The sequence below is a fragment of the Nilaparvata lugens genome, chromosome 5 (assembly GCF_014356525.2).
Source record: "Nilaparvata lugens isolate BPH chromosome 5, ASM1435652v1, whole genome shotgun sequence".
NCBI classification, from domain to species: Eukaryota; Metazoa; Arthropoda; class Insecta; order Hemiptera; family Delphacidae; genus Nilaparvata; species Nilaparvata lugens.
In genome coordinates, this window is record NC_052508.1 from 47,927,548 (window position 1) to 47,952,748 (window position 25,201).

General features: G+C 34.7%; 1 protein-coding gene across 1 annotated transcript in view; it reads right to left on the reverse strand.

Moving 5' to 3' along the window:
- LOC111054775 (lipase member H) overlaps positions 1 to 25,201 on the reverse strand; it is an 80,592-nt gene that overhangs the window by 15,087 nt on the left and 40,304 nt on the right. The window contains exons 2-5 of the mRNA XM_039428484.1: positions 11,040 to 11,130; positions 7,016 to 7,152; positions 3,256 to 3,507; positions 74 to 268 (exon numbers count right to left, since the gene is read on the reverse strand). Coding sequence (XP_039284418.1) covers positions 74 to 268; positions 3,256 to 3,507; positions 7,016 to 7,152; positions 11,040 to 11,130 — 675 coding nt within the window. The remainder of the gene's footprint in view (positions 1 to 73; positions 269 to 3,255; positions 3,508 to 7,015; positions 7,153 to 11,039; positions 11,131 to 25,201) is intronic.

Genomic DNA, 25,201 nt, shown 5'->3' on the forward strand with positions numbered 1-25,201 from the left:
AACATAAACGCCCCATACCATGGGATAATATATCTTCTTGTGCTATATTTTCTCTATGATTTTGGTGACTCACGTTTGACAACGATGTCCCTGCAAGGCAGCTGAGGCGTGACTCCGCCATTGGGGTAGAAGTCGACGTGGCCGAGAGGCTCGCTGAACGCGATAAATCCTCCGCTAGAGTGCACCACCGACACAAAGTTCGCGTCCTCCATATCCAGTCGATTCTGCGATGATTTGTCGTCGAACAGAGGCTTGGCCGGGTCCAGACCTGTGTGTCATCAACACAAATATTACAACAATATTATGCAAAATAATTCAATTCAATTCACAACACACAAAAATACAATGAGAAAAAATGTATACAATAAAACAAATATAATATCAGTAACTATGAAATAACACAATAAGAATAAGACAATATTGCTGAAATGATAATATTTTGTGCTGGAAGAAAAAGGAGAGAAATACCTTGCCACTATGGTTTCCCATGTAATAGGCAGGTAAGGTATAACAGATAGGGGAGAAGGTGTGACATGGAAGTGGAAGAAGGTAGGCATGATAGGCCGAGGGAAGGTCCGATAGAATGTGAAATGATTGGACTCATTAATTTGAGGGGAAATATATTTTATTTCATTTTGTTTATTTATAATTTCTACAAAGTAGCACTGATTGGGAGAGAAAAGCTAAGGATACTCCTTGTACCATTTATCTCCCAAATTTAGATAACATTTTAAAAGTCCGAAATATATTATCGAGGAGGAATAATATTGAAGCGGTCTTATACCTGATTCATGCTATAGATCAGAGATATGAGGAAGAATAAATAATAAGCAAGTGAGGATAGTGAAAAACTAATTCCTTGTGAAGAAAAAACTAGTGATACCAATAGAATAACACGATGCGTAGAAGAGAAAAGTAGAAAGAGATTCACGAATTCTCTATAACATTAAGTGTGATAGAAAAAAGCAATAATTCTAGACATACGTAGATAGTGGATATGGAGATGTATGATCTGCCACGATCCGTTCCCAGAGCGGATATTCTTGAATGCAGATATTATATGGATGGGAAAGGTCTGGTCTGACGGCTGTGGTTGAATCATATTCGCTGGGTCCGGATTTACCTCGGATACAATTCGATGATTTTGACATGGTAGCCATATTTTCCAGGCAACACTGACATCTCCCTACCAATATCCCCCATTCTTCGCTCCAACTTTTCTATTGCATATAAATTGAATCAAAGTTCCTTGTCTCAAGAGCATATTGGACTTATTTCCCAATATATCTTTATTCCAATATTGTTGAGATTATATAGGGTGCATCTCTACATTGTAGGCAATAATTGGAATGGAAATTATTGAACCGTTTGATCTTAATATTGACATTGTTTTCTTATTCAAAAGCGATTCTTTTCTAAAATGAAGTTTCTATTCGAAAAAGTTTTCACGATTCTCGAGTTGTGTCTATGATAATTGAATGTTAAATTACACTCCACTCTTCAACCAATTATACTCAAGTTGTACTATTTATGTGAATAATTCATAAATAATAGTATTATTTATGCTACATTGCAATGCTATGATGCAAAATATCTTATTACATGTGAATTAAGCACGAGGGAGTTCTCCCTATAGGATATGTTCATCCTTAAATTATCGTGGATCACATTCATAGAAATTGAAAAATACTAAATTTAGAATTGAATTTCCCTTCCTGGTTTTGATTTATATCAGGTAGAGCTGGGTCAATCTGTTCGATTGATCTCTAACATTGAGAAAAATTGTCAAAGTCCATCGATTTACATCGATAAAATAAAATATTCTTCAATGCCAATTTTACTCCCTTACTTCCCAGAATAATAGTTATACTCAGACGAGGCTGTGAAGTATGTCATTCCTTGTTACCAAAGTTTTTATCTTGAAATTTTATTATGTTGTATCAATGTAAAATGGGATCTACTGATAGAAACTTAAAATATGTACGACTATTTGTGGAGTGAGACGAGCAACAGCAATTTGTGTCTCGATTTTTTCTCTGTGAAAATTGTTATTCCTGTTATCAAAAATACATGAAAAACTCAAGTATCTACCTTGAGGAATCTTGTTCAGTCCCATCATCCAGTATTCAAACAAGTTTCAAGAAGGATAACATTAGAAGCAGCTCAACTGTAGTTAAAGCTAAACATAGTTGGAAATGAGCCCGGCCTAATTTAATTAGCCGCTCGTTTCTGTTACCGACTTCAATTTACATTGAGTAGACGACTGTTGATTCGGTGTGATGGGCAAACATTGTTTTGTGATTAAATATTCAAGTACTGTCGCTGAGCTGTTATGGTATGAGGTTGAGGGTGCCTTCTCCACCGCTTCTATAATCTCCCTCAGTTGAAGGGCCGAAGCTAAAATGACATTCTCAAGGTTCACCTCTACTGAGTATTATTTCATGATTATAATATTATTTACTCTATTGTGTACTCCAGTAGTAAAAGAACAATACTAGTAGGCCTAGTGTTACATCTCTAGAATTAATGTAGATGACAGTTTAGAGACATTTTTTTTTCAATATTGTTGATAAATACTATACTATCATTCTCCAAGTTCCTGATTACAATAGAGCTAATTATGTGGAAAACAATACTATTTTGTTAAACCATAGAGAAAAGAGGATAAAATAGATAGAAAGTAACGTAGCTTACGGAAGTGGTACTAACTTGCAATTATTAATAGCTGACCTGTGTTTCATTTTGATATTCTACTTCAATTCACAATCTTGAAAATTTGCTGAAAATTTCAACTCCCTCTTTAGTAGATATAATTTGAACGCACGTATACTGCTAAGGGTCAATCATTGGAATTACTTGATTCAGAGATGCTCTCCCCTCACTACAAAAAAGTTTAAATTTCAGAAATGAATAATTCAACCTACACAAATGTCTTTGTGGTCATTGAAAATCTGGGACACCCTTAGGTTTGATTTGCACCCCCCCCCTTCAATCACTGGAATTTCAAGGACGCAATATGCGTTGCGTTCGAATCTCGCCCTGTGGGCACCCCTGCTGAATTTGAGGTTATTTTGAAAAATTGGTTTCCACTAATGCTAAATATTCTATTATGGTTAACATTAAGAGTGTTTATTGCCTTATTATATCACAAGAAAATTCACAGGGGAGCAAAAAGTGTATGCTGAAATTTAGTTGGGTCCATCATCCTCCCATGCAAATTCTAGTATTTTACGGTTAACTTGAAAGAATACAGACCAGTAATTCTGCCGACCCTGGTGTCATTGAGGTACTTAGCCGTAAGACCAGCCACCTGAGCACCCAGACTGAACCCAACCAGGTGGATGTGGTCCCAACTGGTGCGATTGGCCTCGACAGCTGACGTCAGCCAATGCGCCAATCTATTGGCCACCTCCTCTGCGCCTTCCGCCGCACGGCTGTACCACGGACCCTGCGCCAGTTGCTGCCAGTCCACTCCCACCACTGTACTCGTGTTCCTTTTTATGTACGCTACAATCAGATCAAGGTGTTCACATTGGTCAACTGATGGTATGCATTTTAGTTACATGTGATTGAATAGGACTTTTCACACCAGTCAGCTGTTGAAAGAGATGCATATCACGTGTGGTCTAATAAGATCATTTACACTTAGAATTCGCTGCTGCCAGTCCACCCCAAACACTCACATCTTGTTTTTTATGGCATCTGCAAACAAATAATGAATTTAGGTTTGTTGAATTTGAACTTAGGTTTGGAGTTGAAATTTATTCTGAGAAAAAATTATATTACATGCATTCAAATGGAGTCGTCCACACCAGTCAACTGGTTTTAGAGATTTAATTCAACAATGCTGCTGTTAATGGTGCCGGCTGCCTAATAACAGTCGTTATTTCGGAGATTCCTGTCAGAGGCTTCGAAATTGATCGGGTTGGACCTGAAAATTCTGACTCCAGACCTGAGACAGTCAGGATACTCAATATTATTATTATTCAGATTCAACAATCAAATAATGCTATACAAAATCTGAGCAAAAATGTAATAATTGTGATCAAAAAAGTAATTGTCCACTTTCACAATAAAGGAAAGTTCTCTCTTATGATCTTATGAATAAATTGATAAATGTGTGAATGCAAAATATATTCATCATAAAAATATAATATTAAAATATCACAAAACAATTTTTTGATTCCGAAATTTAGACTTCAGAGTCTCTCTCCTGAAGCAATCAACTTGGCAGTAGAACGATTGAGAAGATGGAAGTGGTTATGAGACGAAGAAATAGGTTTAATATAATATCTTCATTCTGATAGAGAGATAAAATTGAAAGAGCTGAAGAAACGTGAAGAGTGTGTGAAAAGGAAATCAGACAGACTAGAAGGATAGACGTGAAAGCGATTCAAGCTTTTCTCTTTCACGTTGAATCGCCCAAATTGACACTTAAACCTCAACTCTCGTATGTCAAATGCAGGAACTCTGTATTCTGTTCTATCTTTGTACGATACATTGTAATTGCTTAAAGCAAAGAGGATAGTAATATTCTTATTTTTTTGTTTCCACTGTGTGGTTCTTTATAACTTCCAGTTACTGTAATACAACTCACTTGATGATTCCATCAAATGTTAAATCTAAAAATCTTCCATTTAGTGTGATTATTGTAATCAATTGGAAGATCGGAATAATATTAAATTCTCTCCAAATTCAGGAACTTGAGTAATTCTTAAACAAAATAGTTGATTCGTGAAAAAGTGTGCTGGAATGTTACCTCGAACTTGAACTTTCCCGACATTTTAAAGAGTGGGTGTAGGCCAACTCTCAGCCAACTATGACTCACTGCAACTCAACACCAACTTTCCTTCAACATTTTACATTCGTGACCAATCGTATTCAAATTTTTCACTTATTGTTATTCAGTCGATAAAGTTCATCTACGAGAATATTTCCGTTGGAGAAACTTTTATGAACGTGCAATTGCATGCTTATAATGGTTCGTGACGATTATTGGGCAAGATCAGGAATTCATAATAATTGTGCATTATTTATTCCACCGTTCCAAATATTGTGAAACAAAAATAATTTTGCCTCACAGGGTGAATGATCAGAAAACATGGTTAGCTCTCGTGACAAGTACTGAAGTCCGTGTAGGCTATTCGTGTTATTTATGCTGATAACAATCTATAAATAGCTCCTCATGTTTGCAACTGTTATGCAGTTCTAAAACAGTCAGTTGTTTCCTAGGCCCTGATTTAATTTTCAGTTGAAAATACTTAATTTTATCAGAGCATTTCTTAAATATCCTATTATACCCTATGATTGCATAACTTGTAAGTATGGAGATATTTTTATAGTTCTGTGATGATTCTTGCACCATGGATCGACGTCTTACATCACACCAGCTCACTCTAAAATTTAATAAGAAGAGATTGGGAATTACATCTCAAGATCTCTCCCTGTTTCTTGACATTTTTTCAGTTTTTTAAACCACATAAATAATTATCACGGCTATTTTTCAAAATATATCAAGAATGCTGAATAATTGATTGATTCAAATATTAGATACTGCTGGTGAAGCTAGGATGTAATGAAAAAATACCAATCGTGAATTTGAGAAAGTTTGTCATTACAGAATTGACCAGTTTGTAACAGGCTGTATGGATAATTCATATTTTTCATCCTGAAATGTGATAGAACCGTTCCTCTGTGAATATCCCTACAACACATTCGAGTAATGTAGCCGATAAAACTAACGACAGAACTTTGGATAAAATTCTAATAGATGCATCCCCATGGTATACTATTAACTTTCCTCACTGCTCGGAACAACATGATATGGATTCCGTGCAGCACATAGAACATACAAACTTTGTAATAAAATTATTTTTAGTTGTGATTCATACAGTAATTTCATATTTCCAAACATGTGACCAAATTAAAACAAAACTTTTATAGCTAATGGTATGAAACTTTATGTTTCAACTGTGTATCAAAGTTTGAAAATTGATTAAACTAATTTAACAAAAATATTGATTTTACTCTTGTGCTCGGAGTTGCCTGAAATACCCTGCATGTTTCAATTCGAGTAGTAGAGTTTTCATGATGGTTTTGTCTTGTAATTATTCCGGTCAAAATTTCTTCAAAATGTATTTATTGATTATCAATCTATTTTTATTATAACAGTTTTATAATCGACAGTTCATGCAATAACTGTTGTTCCATAATAATTTCTTCACTGCTCTTTCGCTTTATTTCTCACTTCATCTTTTTCAGATTATGCTATCCTTGTAGGAATTAGTGTCTAGTTCACGGTTAATGTTATGGAATGTTTTTCTCAACCATTGTCACGTTGAACCAGTAAGTTGCATCGCCTGGTCCAGACCCATGTAGGCAATCTAATCTACCATCACAGATAGCAATGGAGTTTTGTCAACCGTTATATTATAATTCTCTTACTGAACAATGATAATGGTATGATGAAAAAATGCACACCATCAACACAATGTTACGGTCGTTTTAATCAATCTGAGAGCGCTATTACCATGACTGAGTCTACAAGAATTATCATTCTTCTGTATGACGTGAATTACTTTAATTCTCACAACCGTTTGCTACAAAAATGAAAGTTGAAATAAGAGTTGATGAATTATTTTTCAAGATCGTTGAGTTCTAGAAAGATAGTAACGCCTGATAAAAATATGACAGAGAAACTAAATTAAATACGTACTTTTATCTATAGATCTTTATACGCAGACCTATTAGTTGACATCATCAGGGGCTATGAGGAATAGGATTGTATTTGAGAAATGAAACGTTTCCAGGAATCTAGGGTTTTCTTCTGAACAGATGAGCAGTGATTGACAAAGCTTCGTCAAGAAGAATTTGTGTAGGGATAGGAGTAACCAAAAATGAACTCCATGCATTTGAAGAAACTCATTTAAATATCTAGAAAAGATTTTACAATATTATTAATCAGTCAAAACTCGTTAAAATGAATTACCGTCAATGTTTATGAGTATTTTGTTACCTTCTATGAGCATTTGCGTAGACATGCCATGTGGGGAGCCCATGAAGCCATGCAGAATGACAGTTAGCGGCACATCTGAGCTGATGCTGGATACATCTTCTGTGATGTCTGTGCTCTGAACTGTTCCGTTCTCAGACCTGTATGGGAATGAATGATATTTTACTCAACCAAAATAATTTCAGCAGTCGTTGAGTCATGTCAGAGGCCCTGAAATGGATCCGGTGCGACCTGAAAAATCTGACACCAGACCTGAGCCAGCCAACTTACCTGATATTATTATTATTATTATGATTATTATTATTATTATTATTGATGTGATCTCTAGAACTTTGAAAAACTATCAATATTATTATATTTCCATGATAAGAACTATTATTTATCAAAATTACTCAATTATTGGTTTGTGAACTCACTAAACTATTAATTTAAATTTACATTTAAATCCAACTTTATTATTTGCCTTAAAATGACAAAATGACCCAATGCAATTGAGATACAATAATACAGAATATCGATAGAATTGTCATCAATCATAGATTTTACAAGTATAATGAGAGCTTGAGGTATTCCCTACATAACTAAGGTTTGAAAATTCCAAAATACGATGAGTTAATTGATATTTTTTTGTTGATTTCGCAAAATTTTATCTCAATTTAATATGAGTTATTGAATGATCCATTGTATCGGTTAAGTGTGGGGTGAATCTAGGAAACTAATAATGGTACCTGTAGAAGAGAGACAACTTTGTCAAATTACTCTCTAGCTTTTTATCTTGCTGAACCAACAGTTTTCCTGGGAGCTGCAACTGCCTACTCGTACACTGCACTGCTTTCTGAGCACTACAGCTGAGAAACTTTTAATAAATGGCCAGTGTATTTCCTAGTGGACAGCGCTTGTCTGTAGAGCAAGCACTTTGATGATGGCGCTCACGTTGCAGAATAGAGTGGTGTAGGTGAAAAAATGTGTAAAAAACGAGAAAAACTCGATCCATCGAGTTTTGGAGCTAGCTGAGCTTGGAAAAGTAATATATTGAATTCCTGCCACTCCCTCCTCTTTCTTCTTCTCGCTCACCATGTCACCCTATCCTCTTCCTTGTCCTCTCCCGGCTGTTTCTCTCTTCTTTTCCCATCATCCTCAAACTCCTTCCCTCTCTCTGATATAGCAGAATGTAGCAGAACTATTTCATCCTTCCATCCTTGTTCTTCTTCCTCCATCATTTTCTTATTCCTTTCCTTCTCCGCTCATCCCCATCTTCTTCATCCCCTTAACATATTTCTTTTTATCTATCTCAAATCCTGCTGCATCTCCTTCATCATTCTTCTCATATCATCCTGCTACACTATTATATCCTTTCTCATCTATTTTTTAAGTACTTTACGTCTTCGTGCTCTTTGTCGTCTTCCCACCTCGAATCTCTATCTCCTCTCTCTTTCAAACATGTACCACTACTTTATTATTTCTCAGTCTTTCTTCTCTTCTTCAACCACAGCAATTAGTCCCTTTTCAATGCACCCTTTTGAATTTTACCCGTTTCTTTTTCCATTCATTCCTTGTTACCTCATCCTTCACACCTATTACTCCTGCACATTCATTTCTGTTCTTTTCATTCCTACTTTCCACTTCTCTCCTACTTTTCCTCTCACTCCTATTCCTCCTTCTATTCTCCCATATCTCATTTATTTCACTGCCTATACCTCCTGTTACTCAACCATACTACCTTTTCACTCATTTCCTCTCCCACCCACTTCTTTCAACTCAATATGACTGACTGCACAACCACTACTATTCCCTTCCCCATCACCATCCCTTACCATATAAGTCTCCATTCTCTCCATGGCTTCTCCTCCATGGGATGCTTACCGCCGTCCATACATCCACACAAATTCCTTGGAGCGTCCGATGTTTCATATCATAGCAAATTTTTTATTATATCAAAAGCTGTATTCTGGGGAGCATCTTCAAGGAAGGGCTCCTTCTTGCTAAATTCCTTCCGTCCTGGCGAGTTTTGTCTTGCATTGCTCTTTTTGTTGGGGTCCAACTTACAGCAACAATTCTGTGATATATTCTTATACAGAAAAATGTTTTTGGAAAGCTGATTTCAAGTTGCTGGATATTTTGTCCCATTTGCTAAAAAAAGCTAATATTAGTCGTCTGAACAGATGAAGATGAGATTGAATACATACTCATCGTCTCTAATATTTTTTGTTATTCATGGGAAAACATAGATTAGTTGGATGGTATACCAGTTTTGTAGGGAAAATAAGTATCCATTTTGAATAAACAAAATATAGCTTACACCTGAAAATCTTGAACTTCAACATTGAGTAACTCAACAATGTGTAATATAGTCTATTTATCAAAGAATATTCAATAGAGCCAAACCTATTGCAGGAATCGAAATTATACCAAGCCTTGATAGTTTTGACAGAGATTTTTGTCTAATCCAGTTCTGTGAGTGGTCTAAAAGGAATCGTCATCATGTAATAGATGATTGGGCTTTCCAGAAGGTGAGAAAGCTCAATTATCAGCAATGAATACTGTTCGAGAAGTAAAGTAGCTTGTTGTCTAGTAATAGTTTCACCCCCAACATTTATTCATCCACTCATTATTGAACAATGGAAAGCTATTAAAAGGGCTGAGAGGTTTACTGCTGCACTAAAATTAAAGTTCTCAAAGTGGCTGATCTGTAGATCAACTATTCAAATCAAATCCAATATTCATTCCACATAGGAAAAAGAGAGCAAGATATAATATGGATTCAAATTCTCAAAATACTATACAAAGTAGATAGATAACATATTTATTGTCTATTCTCGTTACGTAAGTGCCCTTTTTCAAAATAGTTGATTACTCACAACATGTTTCGGCTATGATGCCATTTTCAAGTTTTGATTGGAAAAGGGTACGTGGATTTTTATTTTTATTTCAAAACATGTATTATTTGAACATTTGAATGTTTCCTCACTTACTGCAGTTCAATGTGAATTACTGCTGGCAAATGTAAAACTTGACGGCCAGTAGGAAATGTAGGTAGTAATAATTTCATCAAACATATTGATAATGTATCAATAGTAGCTATTGATGAAACTATTTGTGTCATAATACAGTAAATTGTGGTATGTACTAAATTCATCCAAAACATATAGTTTGAAGAGAAATATATAGCTCAGACGATTTGTACTTTACATTTTTTAACACTCACCCAAGCATGCTATATAATGATATATCCATCATCGTGCATAGGTATGGGCAAGCCTGGGCTACTGATATTAAGATAATTATAATTCAGAGGAAAATAATTGAATGAACTACTAATTAGGTTCTCAATTAGTATCCTCTTTTCGATTCGATGATACAGAATTTGTAAACAGATTTGCTGGAGTGGCAAGGCCAGGAATATATTCTATTGAATCCTTGCTCGTGAAATTATATTGTATCTCTACATTATTCAAAACGTTGAAAAATGCTAATTAATTTGACTCACCTTTGCTACGGAAAATAAGTTCGCGTTTCACTCTGAATGATAATTCCAGCATCAATTTCAAGAGAGCCTTTTGAGAGGTTTCCATTCGGATTAAAATGAAAACATATTCACTGCCTTTGACAAAATGTACGTCATATATTATCAGAATAAATTATTCTCGGAAAGGGCAGCTTATCAAGAAGCTTTGAGCTGGTTTGAAATTAATGTTAATTAGAAAATGAGATGAGATAATATCTGAAGTTTATTGTTATCATTCGAATAGATTAATTTTACGTTTCACCTATGCATTATGCATATTATAATGCTCATCAACTATTATAAAGATGATTTCCATCTTAATTATTATATCACTGGTGAAACATATAGATTATTTTCTCAATGGAATATTGTTGAATCGAAATTAAGAATAGAATAAAAATCTTCAAGTAGAAGATTGAGGGATCTGTAAATTCATTGAAATTTCTTTATCCAATTCAGTTTTTCCTTTCAAAATATCCATATTGATCTCTAGTCAGATTTTTATAATTATTATAATTTTACCCATAGTAGAATAGGAAGAACTTCACATCGTCTGCGTTGTCATTCCCAGTTCTGTATTGTGTTCCTTCCAAATTTATGCTGTTGAGAATACCTGTGAAAGAAAATCTCAATTAGAAATCTTCTATATAAGTATGGGAATTTGACAGAAAATAACTGTGAAGTATAATTTTGTTATCATATTAAATCACAGAATTAATCAGTTTTTGATCATTTCATTATCATTCGTTTAGTTTAAAAAAAAATATCAATATGAGAAAAAGTTCAATTCTAGACATTTATATGCTGAATTATGCTCAATATATTACAAATATATTTTCATTGAAAATAACAAGGGGAATTTTCAAATAGAAGAAACTAATATTTTTGTGGTAAGTGGATTCTGGTAAGATCAATGCTAAAGTGAAATTTCTGATACGAAAACAAATAATTTCATCCATTGAAATACTTCAATTATAATAAATATTGAAATTTCCAGGTGATACATAATATTGTAAATAGAAGTGGATTAAATAACCTGTTCATCATCAATCGTTGTTCTCATAACATTATTCAATTGAAATTCATAGATTGTCAATGATAATATTATTAAAGAAAATCCAAATAAAATTCTGTCAACCACCCGGAAGACTTCTGCCACAGCTAATATTGTCAACTGGATGAACAGCTAGAAGGAAGTTCAATGAGAGTTATTGTCAAAAAATCATTTGCCATCCCGGGATAGTATTTATTTGTTGTAATAGCTTCCGGTATGATAGCATAGAATAAACAATCCAGATTGTTTCTTGAATTGCATTGATTCTGACTATTGAATCAATTGAATTGAATATTCAATTAAATCCAGATTGTTTATTCTATTGTGGTATTTTGCAGTAGTAGGGTGTTTGACATCATTTAATTTGTATTTTCGTTGAATAAAATAATAATTGCAGCATAATATATTTTCGCTGTATTATATTTTGTGTTCAAATGCAATATCTCATTCATTTTCCATCTGTGGACATAACTTGCGACATAACTCTCAATTCCATAGATTCGAATAACTTGGAAAATTCAATGTTTGAAATAGAATATTAACATTCTATGAATTCTAATATCCTATTCCAATAGTAATCGAAAATGTTCATGGGAATGTTTATTTTTGAAATATCCAGAATGTGAACAAGGCTTTATGATATATGGGAAGTTCATCATGCATAAAGTACTGCAGAAGAAAAGTAGGTATACGCTTCACTTCATCTCTGTACCTACTGACCCAAAGACCTGAAACATATTAGCCGGAGACGAATTCAATGTAGAGTGAATGTTGCCATTCAGGTGGAACGTGTTCACATGAGGACGGGATCGTCTACAATCCAGACGAGTCATGTACTGGCAAGTTGCCAACTTTTTTGCTCTCTCTGATTCAAACTCTCTCACTGTTTTGTTACCTCTCTCTTCTTCCCCATCATTCTGTCTCATTTGCTAACACGAGAGACAAATATATAGGTATCATAGGTACAAATTGAACAGTATCTTTACTCCAACATAGATAGTCAGTCAAAAAGTATATTCCTTCCAATTGGTGGTAACTGAGAATGTAGCCTACTCCAACTTATGTGTTTTATTTGTTATTTGTGTTTTTATATGTTTGGTATGGGTTGTGAGGTTCAAGCTTGATATCTGGAAGATTCTGTATCAATACAAAGCACTGTATATCTTCCGGAGTCTTTCTTGGAGTTGATCTTTTACTAAATTCGAAAACTATACTTGGAATGATGAACGATGAAAAAACATTAGAAAATTTCTATTGTAATGTGGAAGTGCTTAAAGTTTAGCACAGAGTAACAGTTGAAATATATATTTTTTGTATGTTTTGACAAAGTCACTTCCAATAATGTTGGCTCAATCTGAGTGAATTTTCGGCTCTCTTCTGTATAGTAATGCTGGAATCATATTTTCGTCGGTGAAATGTCTGAATTCTCCAACACCCAATTCTCAAGTGAAAGTGTGATCTGAGCTTCAACTTATTTATCCCCTTCGGTAAAACTAGTACTGTGAAAGATTACTAAAGGAAGAAGAATTGGAAGAAACTACATAAAAAATAACTATTTCAATAACTGAAGTTTGAAAAGTGTATATTATTTAACAGTGGAATTGAAGGGTAATATCATAGTTTGATCGTTGGAGAAAAAACTAAATTTTCAACTGAACTTTACTTGAGTAGTGGCAGTTACCTGTTACCTTGTGGTCCTGCCCCAATTTACCTTGAGAACTATACTGAGCCTCATCGTTTTTCCAGTGGTAATCATCGGGAGGTGTGAAACGACTAGTGTCACTTTTGTGAGAGGACAACATGTTGAATGGTGATGTGTGTTGTATGTGAATAATAGGCAGTAGAGTTTTGCCATTATGTTTATAACAACCTTGATATTGGTTAACGTTGACGACGAATCGAGAATGGATCTTATAAGAGTAGTTTATAATAGATTTGAGTGTGTCAGTCTCAGTCTTGGTCTGTTTGTCATGCTTTATTTATTGCATGCACTTTGCAGTCTGTTTAGGATTACCACCGTGACCGTGTTAATGTATGGCCTTGAAAACTAGAAAGAGAAAGAGAGAGAGAGTGAGTGAGGGAGAGTGAGAGATTGGAAAATAGAGAAAGGAATGAAAGAGCGAATAAGCAAGCAGTGGTTGAACATCAGGTACCTCTTGTTTGATGATGATTTCCACATATATCTGTGGCTGGTGCGTTTCATCACTGGAGAATATTCATTCAAAGTATTATTCACCATGGATACTATAAAACTATAGATAATTGGCCATCTATCATGGAAATGCTACATGTATAAAAGTTTATTTATATGGATTAACATTATTCTTACCGTACAAGCTTACATCAACTGCACTCTTGATCTGCTTGCCCTTCTATGGTTTCATATTTCATATTTTGATTTCGATTCCAATGTTTACAATTCTATTTGAAATTCAAATAAATTCTTAGTAAACAAACTAGCAGTGAACAGATTACAATGTATGTTTGTCATGCTTGCATGACCTTACCGAAACATGATATACTGTAGTGTATAATGATAACAATGATTTTCATAATAACGATGATATATTTGTCATGCTGTAAACAAGCATTCCTCACATATATTTCAGAACCCTATCCTTCTAGTAAATTTTATGTCATTTCATGATGACATGCTAAACATGGCATCACAAACAATATGACAAAAGACAAGATACCCTACCAAACTAAAACCAAACCATCAAAGTTGTGAATTCTCTGCAGCCGTCATTGTTCATCGTTCATTGACGTTTGAGTGATGCGCCTCTACTCTCGTTAATCCGTTCATAATAGAATCAGCTTCCCGAACTGAATGATTTCGTTTTCTATGGAACTGCAGTGGTTCGGAAGAAATTAAAAGTGATCGAAGTCCAATTTTTCGGCGCAGTGTGAGAGGACCAACTTGAATTGAAATTGTTAGATATTGATAACGTTCAAACCTTTTTTACAGTGGGCGTGATAGTTGAGGAGGATATCAATTGACTGTAATCAACAATGTTCGACATTTTGAGTACCCTAGTTCAGTGCGAAAATCACTCATAATTTCAAGCGGAGCTTAGGTGTTCAGGGAACACCAGGGTGTTCTGGTTTCGAAAACCAGATAGCCTTCCAATCATGATGATTATAAATAAAAATACGAATTCGAATAATTTTCGTTCAATCAATTATAACAATTAGTAAAACATTTATACGGAAATAGACTTGTATCTCACTCAGTCTCAAATTTATTCAAATAGAATAATCTTTCCAGCTCTTCCTTTCCTTCTCTAATTTTCCTCGCCTTCACCCTTATTTTCCTATTCTTCACTCTCATTCTACTTCTCTCCTCCCTTATCTCCCAACACTCTTCCGAATAGTATCTCCGACAAACCCTTACTAGTACTGAGCCCAGTTCAACGAAAGAAAGAACTTCACGAAAGTTCTCTATCGCAGCCTGGACGATCCCTTGTCAGGTTGCTTGGCAAATAATACAGAGTGCAGCAAAGGACACTCACACACTCAACGCCAGTTTATTTCTATTATCATTTAAGTGGAATGTGTTTATCGTGGGCATTATCGCAGTGAGGCAAAGTGATGGTGGTTTAGTTAGCGAGTGCTGAGTAGTTAAGAGTTTACATTGTAAGCATTCCGGGGCGGGTGTTGATTCGCCGCAATTTATTTTTCCTACACTAAAGTCCCATTACCGCGATGGGACGGAAAGCCAAGGGTGGAGTAAGAGGAGTAAAAGGAGGAGGAGAATGAGTAGGTGGAGCGGTATGATGATGGGGAAGAGGAAGTGGCGGAGAAGAAGAGGGGATCCATGTGTCAGTAGAGAGGACTTAGTGCTGTGTGAGACGGGGATGTTTCCATTGAGTGAGAGCGAGAGGGTGACAGGATAGGTTTGATAATGACGTTTTCTCATCGTCTCCTAACGTAAATCCCAAACTACCTATCCCTTAACACCCCCTACCACCAGCACATATCCATGGAGGGTAAATTCTCGTTAATGCTTTAGCGTTTCCACCTTTGTCAGATCACATTGACATGTGTGCGTGTGACGTTACATCTAACTTTCATTCTGTCTTCTCCGTTATTCTCACAAATCTTTTCTCTCATTTCTTTCTATGACTTTTTATCCCTCACTTATTCTACTCTTTTAATCCCTTATTTCCTTTATTTTAAATCTATACTGTATTGTGCTCTTCATGCCAATTTCCTCTTTTCTCTCTCATTCTACTATTCTTTTATCTCATTCTCCTCTTCTTCTTCGACACCACTCTTATTTTCCTCTTTTTCATCTATTTCAATCCCTCCAATCTCTCAGTAATTCTCTCTTTTCTTCTTCATTAGTCATTCGTCATTTTATGGATTATTCTCTTTCTTCCTTTTCATTTTCTTATGGGTTTTCATTCATCTCCATCCTCCCTTGTGTTATTCTTTCCTTATTCACTCCTCTCTTATAATTTATTCTTCTATTCTTATTCTGTTCATTCTCCCTCATTGATCTACTATACTTTTCTGAAATTTTTCGCTCATAGTCATACTTCTCTCATCCCATTCTCTCTGTTCTATCTTATAATTCTCTCAACCATTCATATCTCGCCTTCCTCATCCACTATTTTTTTCTCCTTCTCTTTTCTCTCTCTTCATCATTCCTGCTTCTCCCTTCAATCCTTCTCCTTCTATTTTCCCTCTTATACTTTTACATGGTCTCTTCCTTTCCTCTCTTACCCTAACTCACTCTTGTCTATCTGACTCTCTCTTTCTAACTCGTGACGCACTTCAGTCGTTCAGCAAGACCTTCTTGGATGAGAGGCGACGAATGACGCTTAAAAGCGTAACTTGTTAATCGCACCAGAGAGCACTCTCGTCACATTTATCACTAACTGTAGCTACACGAGCGAAAGATTTTGCCACTCTAGTTAGCTGTTGATGGTTGTTTCCCTTATTTCCTAATATCCTGATGTGTGCTATCTCGTATATTCTTATGTTGAATTTTTATGGAATTTGAAAATAATTTAAAGAATAAACTTGAATTTTCAGGTGAAATAAAAATACTAGTAGTTATGTGAACAGTAGACCTCACATAGTTTTCTCATTTACAAGTATCTGGTATCACCAGTTCACCGGCTTCTCCAGACATCTGCATGCAATGAATAATCCACTGATTGATTGAGAATAAGTCTATAGTCTGATTAATCCTATCTTCAGTGAAGATTATATATATAGTGATATCGGAGTATGGAGGAAACTCCTTTTCCTTTCATATTATCCTTGAAGTGCGAAATTTCAAAAAACCTTGTATATACATCGACCAAAAAAGGAATATTCCTGTCAAGTCTCATAGAATTCTATCAGCACGTTTGGCCGTTACATACAGACAGACGAAAGAAAATCCGAGTTGCGTTCGGTCAATTATCTAGAAAGGGAGGAATTGTAAAGACGAGTCCTAAGATAAAAATATAAACAATTATATATAACAGGTATAAGAAGTACAATTATTATAAGGGGAAGTTGTGAAAAATGGAGTACTGAAGTAATATTCATAAAAACTTGACAAATCCCCATGCATCAATCTACTTTTTTCTAGTTCTATTTAAGCTCCTTTTTCTCTAAACATTGATCGCTGTATGTTGTAAATACTTTATCATGTAGGCCTACTGTATGTGGTGCTGCTTTAATACAGACACATCTAAGTAAATCCGAACAAATTCTGGACATATATGAAACCGCTCATCTTTTTTTGCACAAACCGCATGGTAATATTCACATGCAAACCGCATGAATCAATATAATGGTCACAATTTCTGAAATTAGTGTTCCATTACAACACTTCTGAGAACTGAGAAAAAATTTTTTTTTTTTTTTGGCCTGATTCCTATCTTTCCCAGAAACGAAATAATAATGAATATCCTTCTTCAAGAACAATAAAGACGTCGATCATTTCTATAAAAGTGATCCGATTTTGTCAAAGGATAGCAAAGTGCTCTTAGCTTGTCAAGACAATACATTATTCATTGCATTCAACATTTGATGATTAAAAATCTGCTTTATAGGAATGAAGAATCATAACCTCTCTTGTTTCAATTATCAATCAAAATTCGTTGCTCTTAGCATGTCAAGACAATACATATTATTCACTACACTCAACATTCGATGATTAAAAATCTGCTTCAAATGATGACGAATCATAACCACTTTTATTTCAATTTTCAATAAAAAATTCGGGAATAGAATGCTAAGGGCTATAAGCTTGTTTTACATTCCAATCATTTTATGATTTAGTATTGAATAAATATACTAGTGAGCCCCTGGGTTGGAGAACTCGCTCATGAACGGTTGTATCCTACTGTACTGTCTTTGAAACCCGCAACTTTCATTAAATTTAAAAAAAGACTTTTCAATTGTTAATTGTTTTTTACAATTTCTTAGCCTTTTTATTTAATATAAATAATTATCACAATATCAACTTCTCAACTGAACAAAAAACGCAACTTTTAATTATACAGAGTTGGTGGGAATTGTGGAAACAGTTAAATATTTATTTACAAGAATAATTTGACAGTAGGTTTTATTGTGGATCCAAATTTTTATCCCAGATCCTGAAAATTACCCTGTCACTTCAACATCTTCGACGCTCATTCCAAATTCATTTACTTTTTATGAGAAGTAGAAAGGTGGTCATGTAAAGGTGGTCATGTAAAACATGATGTCGATACAGAGTACCAAGAGTAAATGAAAGACAAAACCACACATATCTGGTAGTGTATGTAGTTTATTATATTTCTGCATCGTCTACAAGAAATTTCAAATCAAGTCGAATCAATTTTCATTGTTAACTTCAATATTGTAACATCAAAATCATCAGTAAAGGAAAAGCACTTCTCTTCAGTAATAAAATTTGTCATAAAATACAGATGACTTCTACCACTAAAAATTAATTATAAATATTGAAAATGCTGATGATGATGACAAAAAAATTATTGAAGCAGACGATAATATTTTACTACTCACAAAAAGCAAGAAGCTTTTGTACGTGAGCAGGAGTTGAAGAAAATGATCCCTACCATGGCTTACTCTATCTATAGTAGGCTGTGTCCCTACCCGTATCATTTATTTTATGTAAAAGTTGTGGATTATGTTGCATATCAACCAGCTGACATCATGTGTCAGCACGTGTGATAGCTCCCAAATGATAGCCTCTGCTAATGTTATGAATGGGAAAACTGTAGTATCGCATCAATGAATAATTCTTCAGCGGACTGAATGATAAATCATAACAATCTTTTCTTACGCACTTTCAATCTTATTTTTATATCCTGAAGAAGAACGAACTTGATCTGTAGAAAGGTTATAAGAATACGTGTTCAAAATTTGAACTGATCAATTCTTTCTAAAAGTTACTGTCGAACATACAAACAAACGGACAACGACTTTGGCCACCAGTAAGTCAAAAGTGAGAACTTACTAACGTTCGTTCAATAATACTACAAGAAATAAATTATAATTACAGGGTGATTTTTTAGTCATGTTACCCTATCTTTAATACATGGTAATTTTTCCCTAATAAAGGGAAATTTTGTTTTGTTGCACGAAGTTGGTAGCCCTACTCACTCAGTATACACAAGGCAGTGCGAGTTTATTATCCTTAAGCTGTGTAACATTTTGTGATGATTCCGGTCGTGTTATGAACAGAATGTCTTTTACCATAGAACAACGGGTTTTCATTGATCGAATAATAAGCAAGGGTTTATGGCCTCCAAGGTCTCCAGACCTCACATCCCCTGATTACTTTTTGTGGGGCTACATTAAGTCTGAGGCCTTCAAAAACAATCCTCACAATATTGATGAACTGAAAGCCAATATTACAGACTTAATCACGAATATTTCCAATATAACTCTGAAAAAGGTTTCTGCTAATATGGTGAAAAGAGTCCGAGCGTGTATAACCTCAATGGGTGGACATTTTGAGCATATGGTGTAATAATTTTAAGTATCTAAGAAATGTGAGTAATAAAATATAAATTTTCTTTTGTAAATAACAAATATTATTTTTTTATTAATACCCAAATTTCCGTTTATAAATTACATCAAAAATTGGGTAACAGGACTAAAAAATCACCCTGTATAATGTGTATAATACTGGTGAAACATAATTTCATCTTTTTCCTGTTATGAGTTAATTTCCAAGTTGTGTGCGGTGGTTTCTTTTTCAAACACTACCTGAAATAAGAGTGAAAGAGTGACGAAAGATGACTGAAAGGTGAGGAAAGAGATTAGAGTAATAATAATAAGAGAATATACAGATCATCGTGAAATTATATTTTTCAAGATGTCAACTTATTGTCTAATGTAACTCCACAAAATCTGTGAAAAATTCAACTACTACAACTTTTGGGTTGCCTGATTAATGCAATCATAACTAAAATATCACGTTTGAAGACAGAAAAAAATTATTAGTAAACAACTCTTACTTTCAATGTCAAGTGAATTCTAACTTGTATGCTACATTGCAGCTACAATTTTTTCGAACGTTCGTTTTTCCCATTCTTGCGAACACGTAAATCGTGATCCATCACTTCTCATCGAAGAAAAGAATGGATAATCCGGAATAATGAGACATTGAACACAGTAATTTGAAAAACAAAGCTTTTTCACAAGGAAGAAGCCGATTTCCCACAAGCTGGTTTTTACCTTATGGGGGCATTGTTGAATGTAAACTAGAAACACATTATATTTCGATGCTGAAAGTAGATATCCACTCTTAGAAATTCACATGTGTAGAGGAAGTGGTTATTATCACATCGTTGTTTTGATGGATTATTAGTTATAATTACAGCGAATAAACCACTCTGACATTGTGAGATTGAATATAGAGGTGACCCAATAGCCTACTGCGTACTCCATACGAGTTTTGGCCTTGAATCTGAAAGTTATTTTCCTTATACTGTATTGATTTTTCTGATCAAAATCTTATTAGAACTTGTAATTACAATCATGGCTTTTATCCTGAGAGTTGTTATGAATAGGAGCATTTTTAAAGTAATTTGTAGTATCAATTTTGTGTTGAGTGTAAAGATTCTAGTGATAGCAAAAGGAGCTACATGAAAATTTCAAGTTATAGAGAAGCTTTGATGTAACATTCAAAAGAAGTCGCAAAAAATATTCTAATCACTATACAGTATAAATCTATACTCAATTTTATATCTTCCACCTAAACTTAGTTTGAAAACATTTTTATCAAACTGGTCATTATTTTATCCTCAAATTGATTCTTTATCATATTATTCCACAAGCATTTTTTATCAAATATGTGGCATTAGATGGAAACACTCACATTTTTCAATATTGCTTGAAATGAAGCATGAAGCACATCAACGTTATCTATGTTTCATTTCAAAATATATCCAGAATTCCATATTGATATTCAGATAATATTGATAAATTTGTAAAGAATCCCTGATTTTTTATATTCTTATCACCACGATTATACAATTCACACGTTTTGAAATCATTGAAAAGCAATAATAACTATCGTTTTATCATGTAATTCGGAATAATTTCGAAGTGCGAATTGATGTAATAATGATCACCAATAAAAGAGGAAAACACCTGTCCTGCCATCACAATAACATTGCCATGATAATTCAAAAGCAATAATACCTATTTGTGAATTTAGAGCTATTCTGAACGTTGTAGCAAATTCATTGAATAAATGAAGCTCACTCATATAGGCTACTGACTGGCCTTGATTCATTTCAAATCGCTATTGAAGCGGACACCTGTTTCCCATAGAGCACTGTCCTGATATGAGTTGGAGGTACTGCATAATTAAAACTATTCACTGTTGCTGGACTCAATGTGTGAGCGTTATTATGGCCACCAACAAAGTGGCTGGAGTTTGAGGTGGAATACAAACAATAAGCGCTCAACAATTGTAAATGCCAGGAGATTATTAATAAGCAGGGTAGACGGTGGAATGAAGAAGAGAAAATAGGGAAGAGTGTGAGGAGCGATGGAGCGGTTGTAAGCGAGAAGGAGACAGACATTCAATGTGGATAGAAGGATAATGAGATGAGAAGGAGACGTCCAGCAACACTGAATTAGTTCCTGGTAGAATCCATAAAACAAGGGAGAGACGATTGTGAAAATCAGAAACAAAATCAAAATTTAATTTTGGATTCAATTCAATTAGAAAGGAGAAGAACTATTTGAATTAACTCGTACAATAATAATTCATGACCAATCAACATTTTTTTGGATGAATGAGTTATTACTTCATATTGAAATGGATATTCTTTAGAAAAAGATATTCCTTCAAATTACACTGTACATTCTTTCCTTGAAATGGATTGTTTAAAACTGGTCATCATTCAAATGAATAATTTGTGTATGAATATGAGATTTTTTTCCACATCATTACTCTACATTGGAGCTGGTATTTTGAATAGAAGTGATAATTTATTAGTTGAAGCCAGGAAGATTGATATCATCCCTTAATATTCTTATCTATTGCATAGTATTCTCCTACTCATGCTTTGATAATAAATTGAAAATAAATTTCTAATTAACTGGATGAGCTTAATTTCCATTCGATTCAAAAGAATCTGCAAATTCATGACCACTCATCCTGTAAGAATTAGTTCCCTGGAATAAATATATGAAATTGGAGTAGATATACTTCATGTGATAGCTTATAGATGATACGAGTATGTGAGTGAGATAAATGTGTGCCGGGTGTAAAAGTCAAGATGAAGGGTGATAATGTTGATGATGATGATGAAAATGTGATAGTGGAAGAATGAGTGAGATGGATGATGAGAATGAAGAATGAGGAGTGAGTGCGAGGGTGATAGTGGTGACGCTGTCCAACCGATGACTAATGATGTCCTCCTCGCTTACATTGAAATACTGACCAATGAAGTTGTGTCATATTAGCAGTCACACTGACTTGTCTCAATTCACTCCATTCATCAATCAAACTTGCTCTTGTTACTCCCTACTAGGAGCTGTTCTAGTACACTTATCTATAATTATGGAGTTGAATAATTATTATAAGGTAGGTACTACCGCAAGTACTTTTATTAAGTTTGTGTTTGTTGATATAGTAGTGATTATTATTTGGTTTGATGGAATAGATTACTTTTCATAATAATAGTGATGGTATTCAACCTGAAGTATTTCAATTTTTAGATGTGTTTAGAGCTCGACCATCGTGGGAACTCTATCAGTGGAAAACGTGAACTCTCGTATCTCTATGCATTCGTGGACATAGCACTGAAGTACATCAGTAAGCAAATGAGACAATCGGCTTGTAATAATACCTATTTTTATAATTTATTAATAATTATTATTTTCATCACACCAGAACAGCCGGAATCGCTTTTTGCAAAATGTGTTTGGTAAGAAAAACAGATTAAAATTTGAATTTCAAACATAAGGTGATTTGATTAAATTCTCTGCATCCTGCGATCCAACATACATTAACCATTCAGAAATTCTGTGCTTTAACACTACAGTGACTCGGCCCGCCCCAGCCTCAACTATTTCTGGAGGAAGGTTTCTATACAGCCATTGCGAAATGTAAAATGAATTGTGCCTTTGCAAACTGATACTAATAGGAGGATTAAATAAACGTGACATTGTTTGGTTTCTGGTTAGATGACTGTGTTGAATCTCTCTGAAAAAAGTGTCCTTATTATTGAAAATGTAAATTACTAAAGTTTTTATGAAAATCTGCCTAACATTCATTACTGGAAATATATTGAATAGTAGATTGGTGGGAAAACGCTGGTTTTTTTGTAATATGGTTTTAATTATCAACCTCTGGGCGACCGACAGAGGCTCCAAGACCGCTAATGACGCACCTCCCCACGCCAGAATGCCATACTGCAGCAAAGACTGCACATACGCAAAGTACACTGTCCTGCAGCGATCCACAGTAAGCACTTGGCCCAGCCGTGAGAAGGCATAGATTAATTTTCTCAAACGGTTCTTCAGCCCTTGTACATGAGGAACCCAGCTTAATTTACTATCCAGGATGACTCCTAAATATTTATAATGAGCAACCCGTTCAATTATGCCACAGCCGCAGGCCTCCGACTGAGGATCGTCACAGGTGTGCATCCTTAACACATAGCGATCACAGTCAATATCTTGTCGACCAATAAATGGAAGATGTTTGGTTTTTTCAATATTAACTGTAAGAGAGTTATGGTCAAACCAATTTCTAATTTTGGCAAGGTCATGGGATGCGTGCTTGTATGCCTCACCCCACGTGCAGCCCTCAGATACCACAGCCGTATCATCCGCAAACAAGAACAGTTTCCCTTTAATTTTCAATTTGCTTATATTATTAATATAAATCAAGAACAATAGAGGGCCCAATGTACTGCCCTGGACTACTCCGTACTCTATTGGTAATAGTTTGCTAAGAGATCCATTGATTGAGACAATTTGTGAGCGATTCCCTAGATAACTAGTGAACCACTCCAATTCTCTATTTCTCACTCCTATTGTTTCTAGTTTTTTGTAAAGCTTTGTCCTATCAATCGCATCAAAAGCTTTTGCTATATCTAAAAATGTAATCAAAACCTTCTTCTTATTTCCTAATTTTGTAGCTATCTCTTTGGTTAGGTCAAACAAAGCATCTGAGGTGCTTTTGTTGGTAATGAATCCATATTGTTCGTCTGCAATAATATTTTCCCTAACAAGGTATCTTGTGAGCTGAACTTTAACACATTTTTCTATTATTTTACTAACAACTGTGAGAAGAGAGATTGGCCTATAATTGCTTATTATTGACTTTGGTCCTGCTTTGTAGATAGGGATAATTTTTGCTGTTTTTAATGATGTTGGAAATTTTCCTGTATTGATACTCAGGTTTATGATGTGCATTAAGGGTTGTTGTAATTCATTAAAGTTATTTTTAATCATTTTAGTAGGTATACTATCTAACCCGGGTGATGAGTTTCCCCTAATACTGTTTATAACACCATAAAGTTCTTCTGAACTGATCGGCTGTAGGTTGAATACAGACTGAGTAGCATGATCAGCATCATCCACCTCGGCAGGTCCTACTGGGTTCAGAGCCTCCGTCAGTTGTTTTCCCACAGAGGAGAAATATTCGTTAAAAGAATCGCTTAAAGTTTCGAGCGCTGTGGCAGCCGAATCACAAGTTTTGTGCCCAAAAGCCCCGACTGGAAATACCTCCTTGCCAACTGGACGCCCTGAAATCTCATTGACGATTTTCCAGAATTTTCTTGGATCGCCAGCTGCGGAATCTATCTTCTTTTTATAAAAGTTATTTTTAGCATTTTTTATTAAAGAGTGAAGCGAGTTCCTATACCTAATATATCTTTGTTTTAGATCGAGATTAAAAGGTTGGGCCCGCACTTTTTTGCTAAGTTTATCGCGCATTCTAATAGATATTACTAATCCTGACGTAATCCATGGTTTTATCTTTTTGTTCTTTGAAGTTATCGGGGTACAGCTTGAATTAGACTCTAAAGTTGTTTTCAAGATACTGAGAAATGAATCTGTAGCTTTGTCAACATCATTTGTATTCAAAACTTCATCCCAGCACTGAAATTGCAAACAATGTTTAACTCTGCTCCAACATACTTTTGAATGA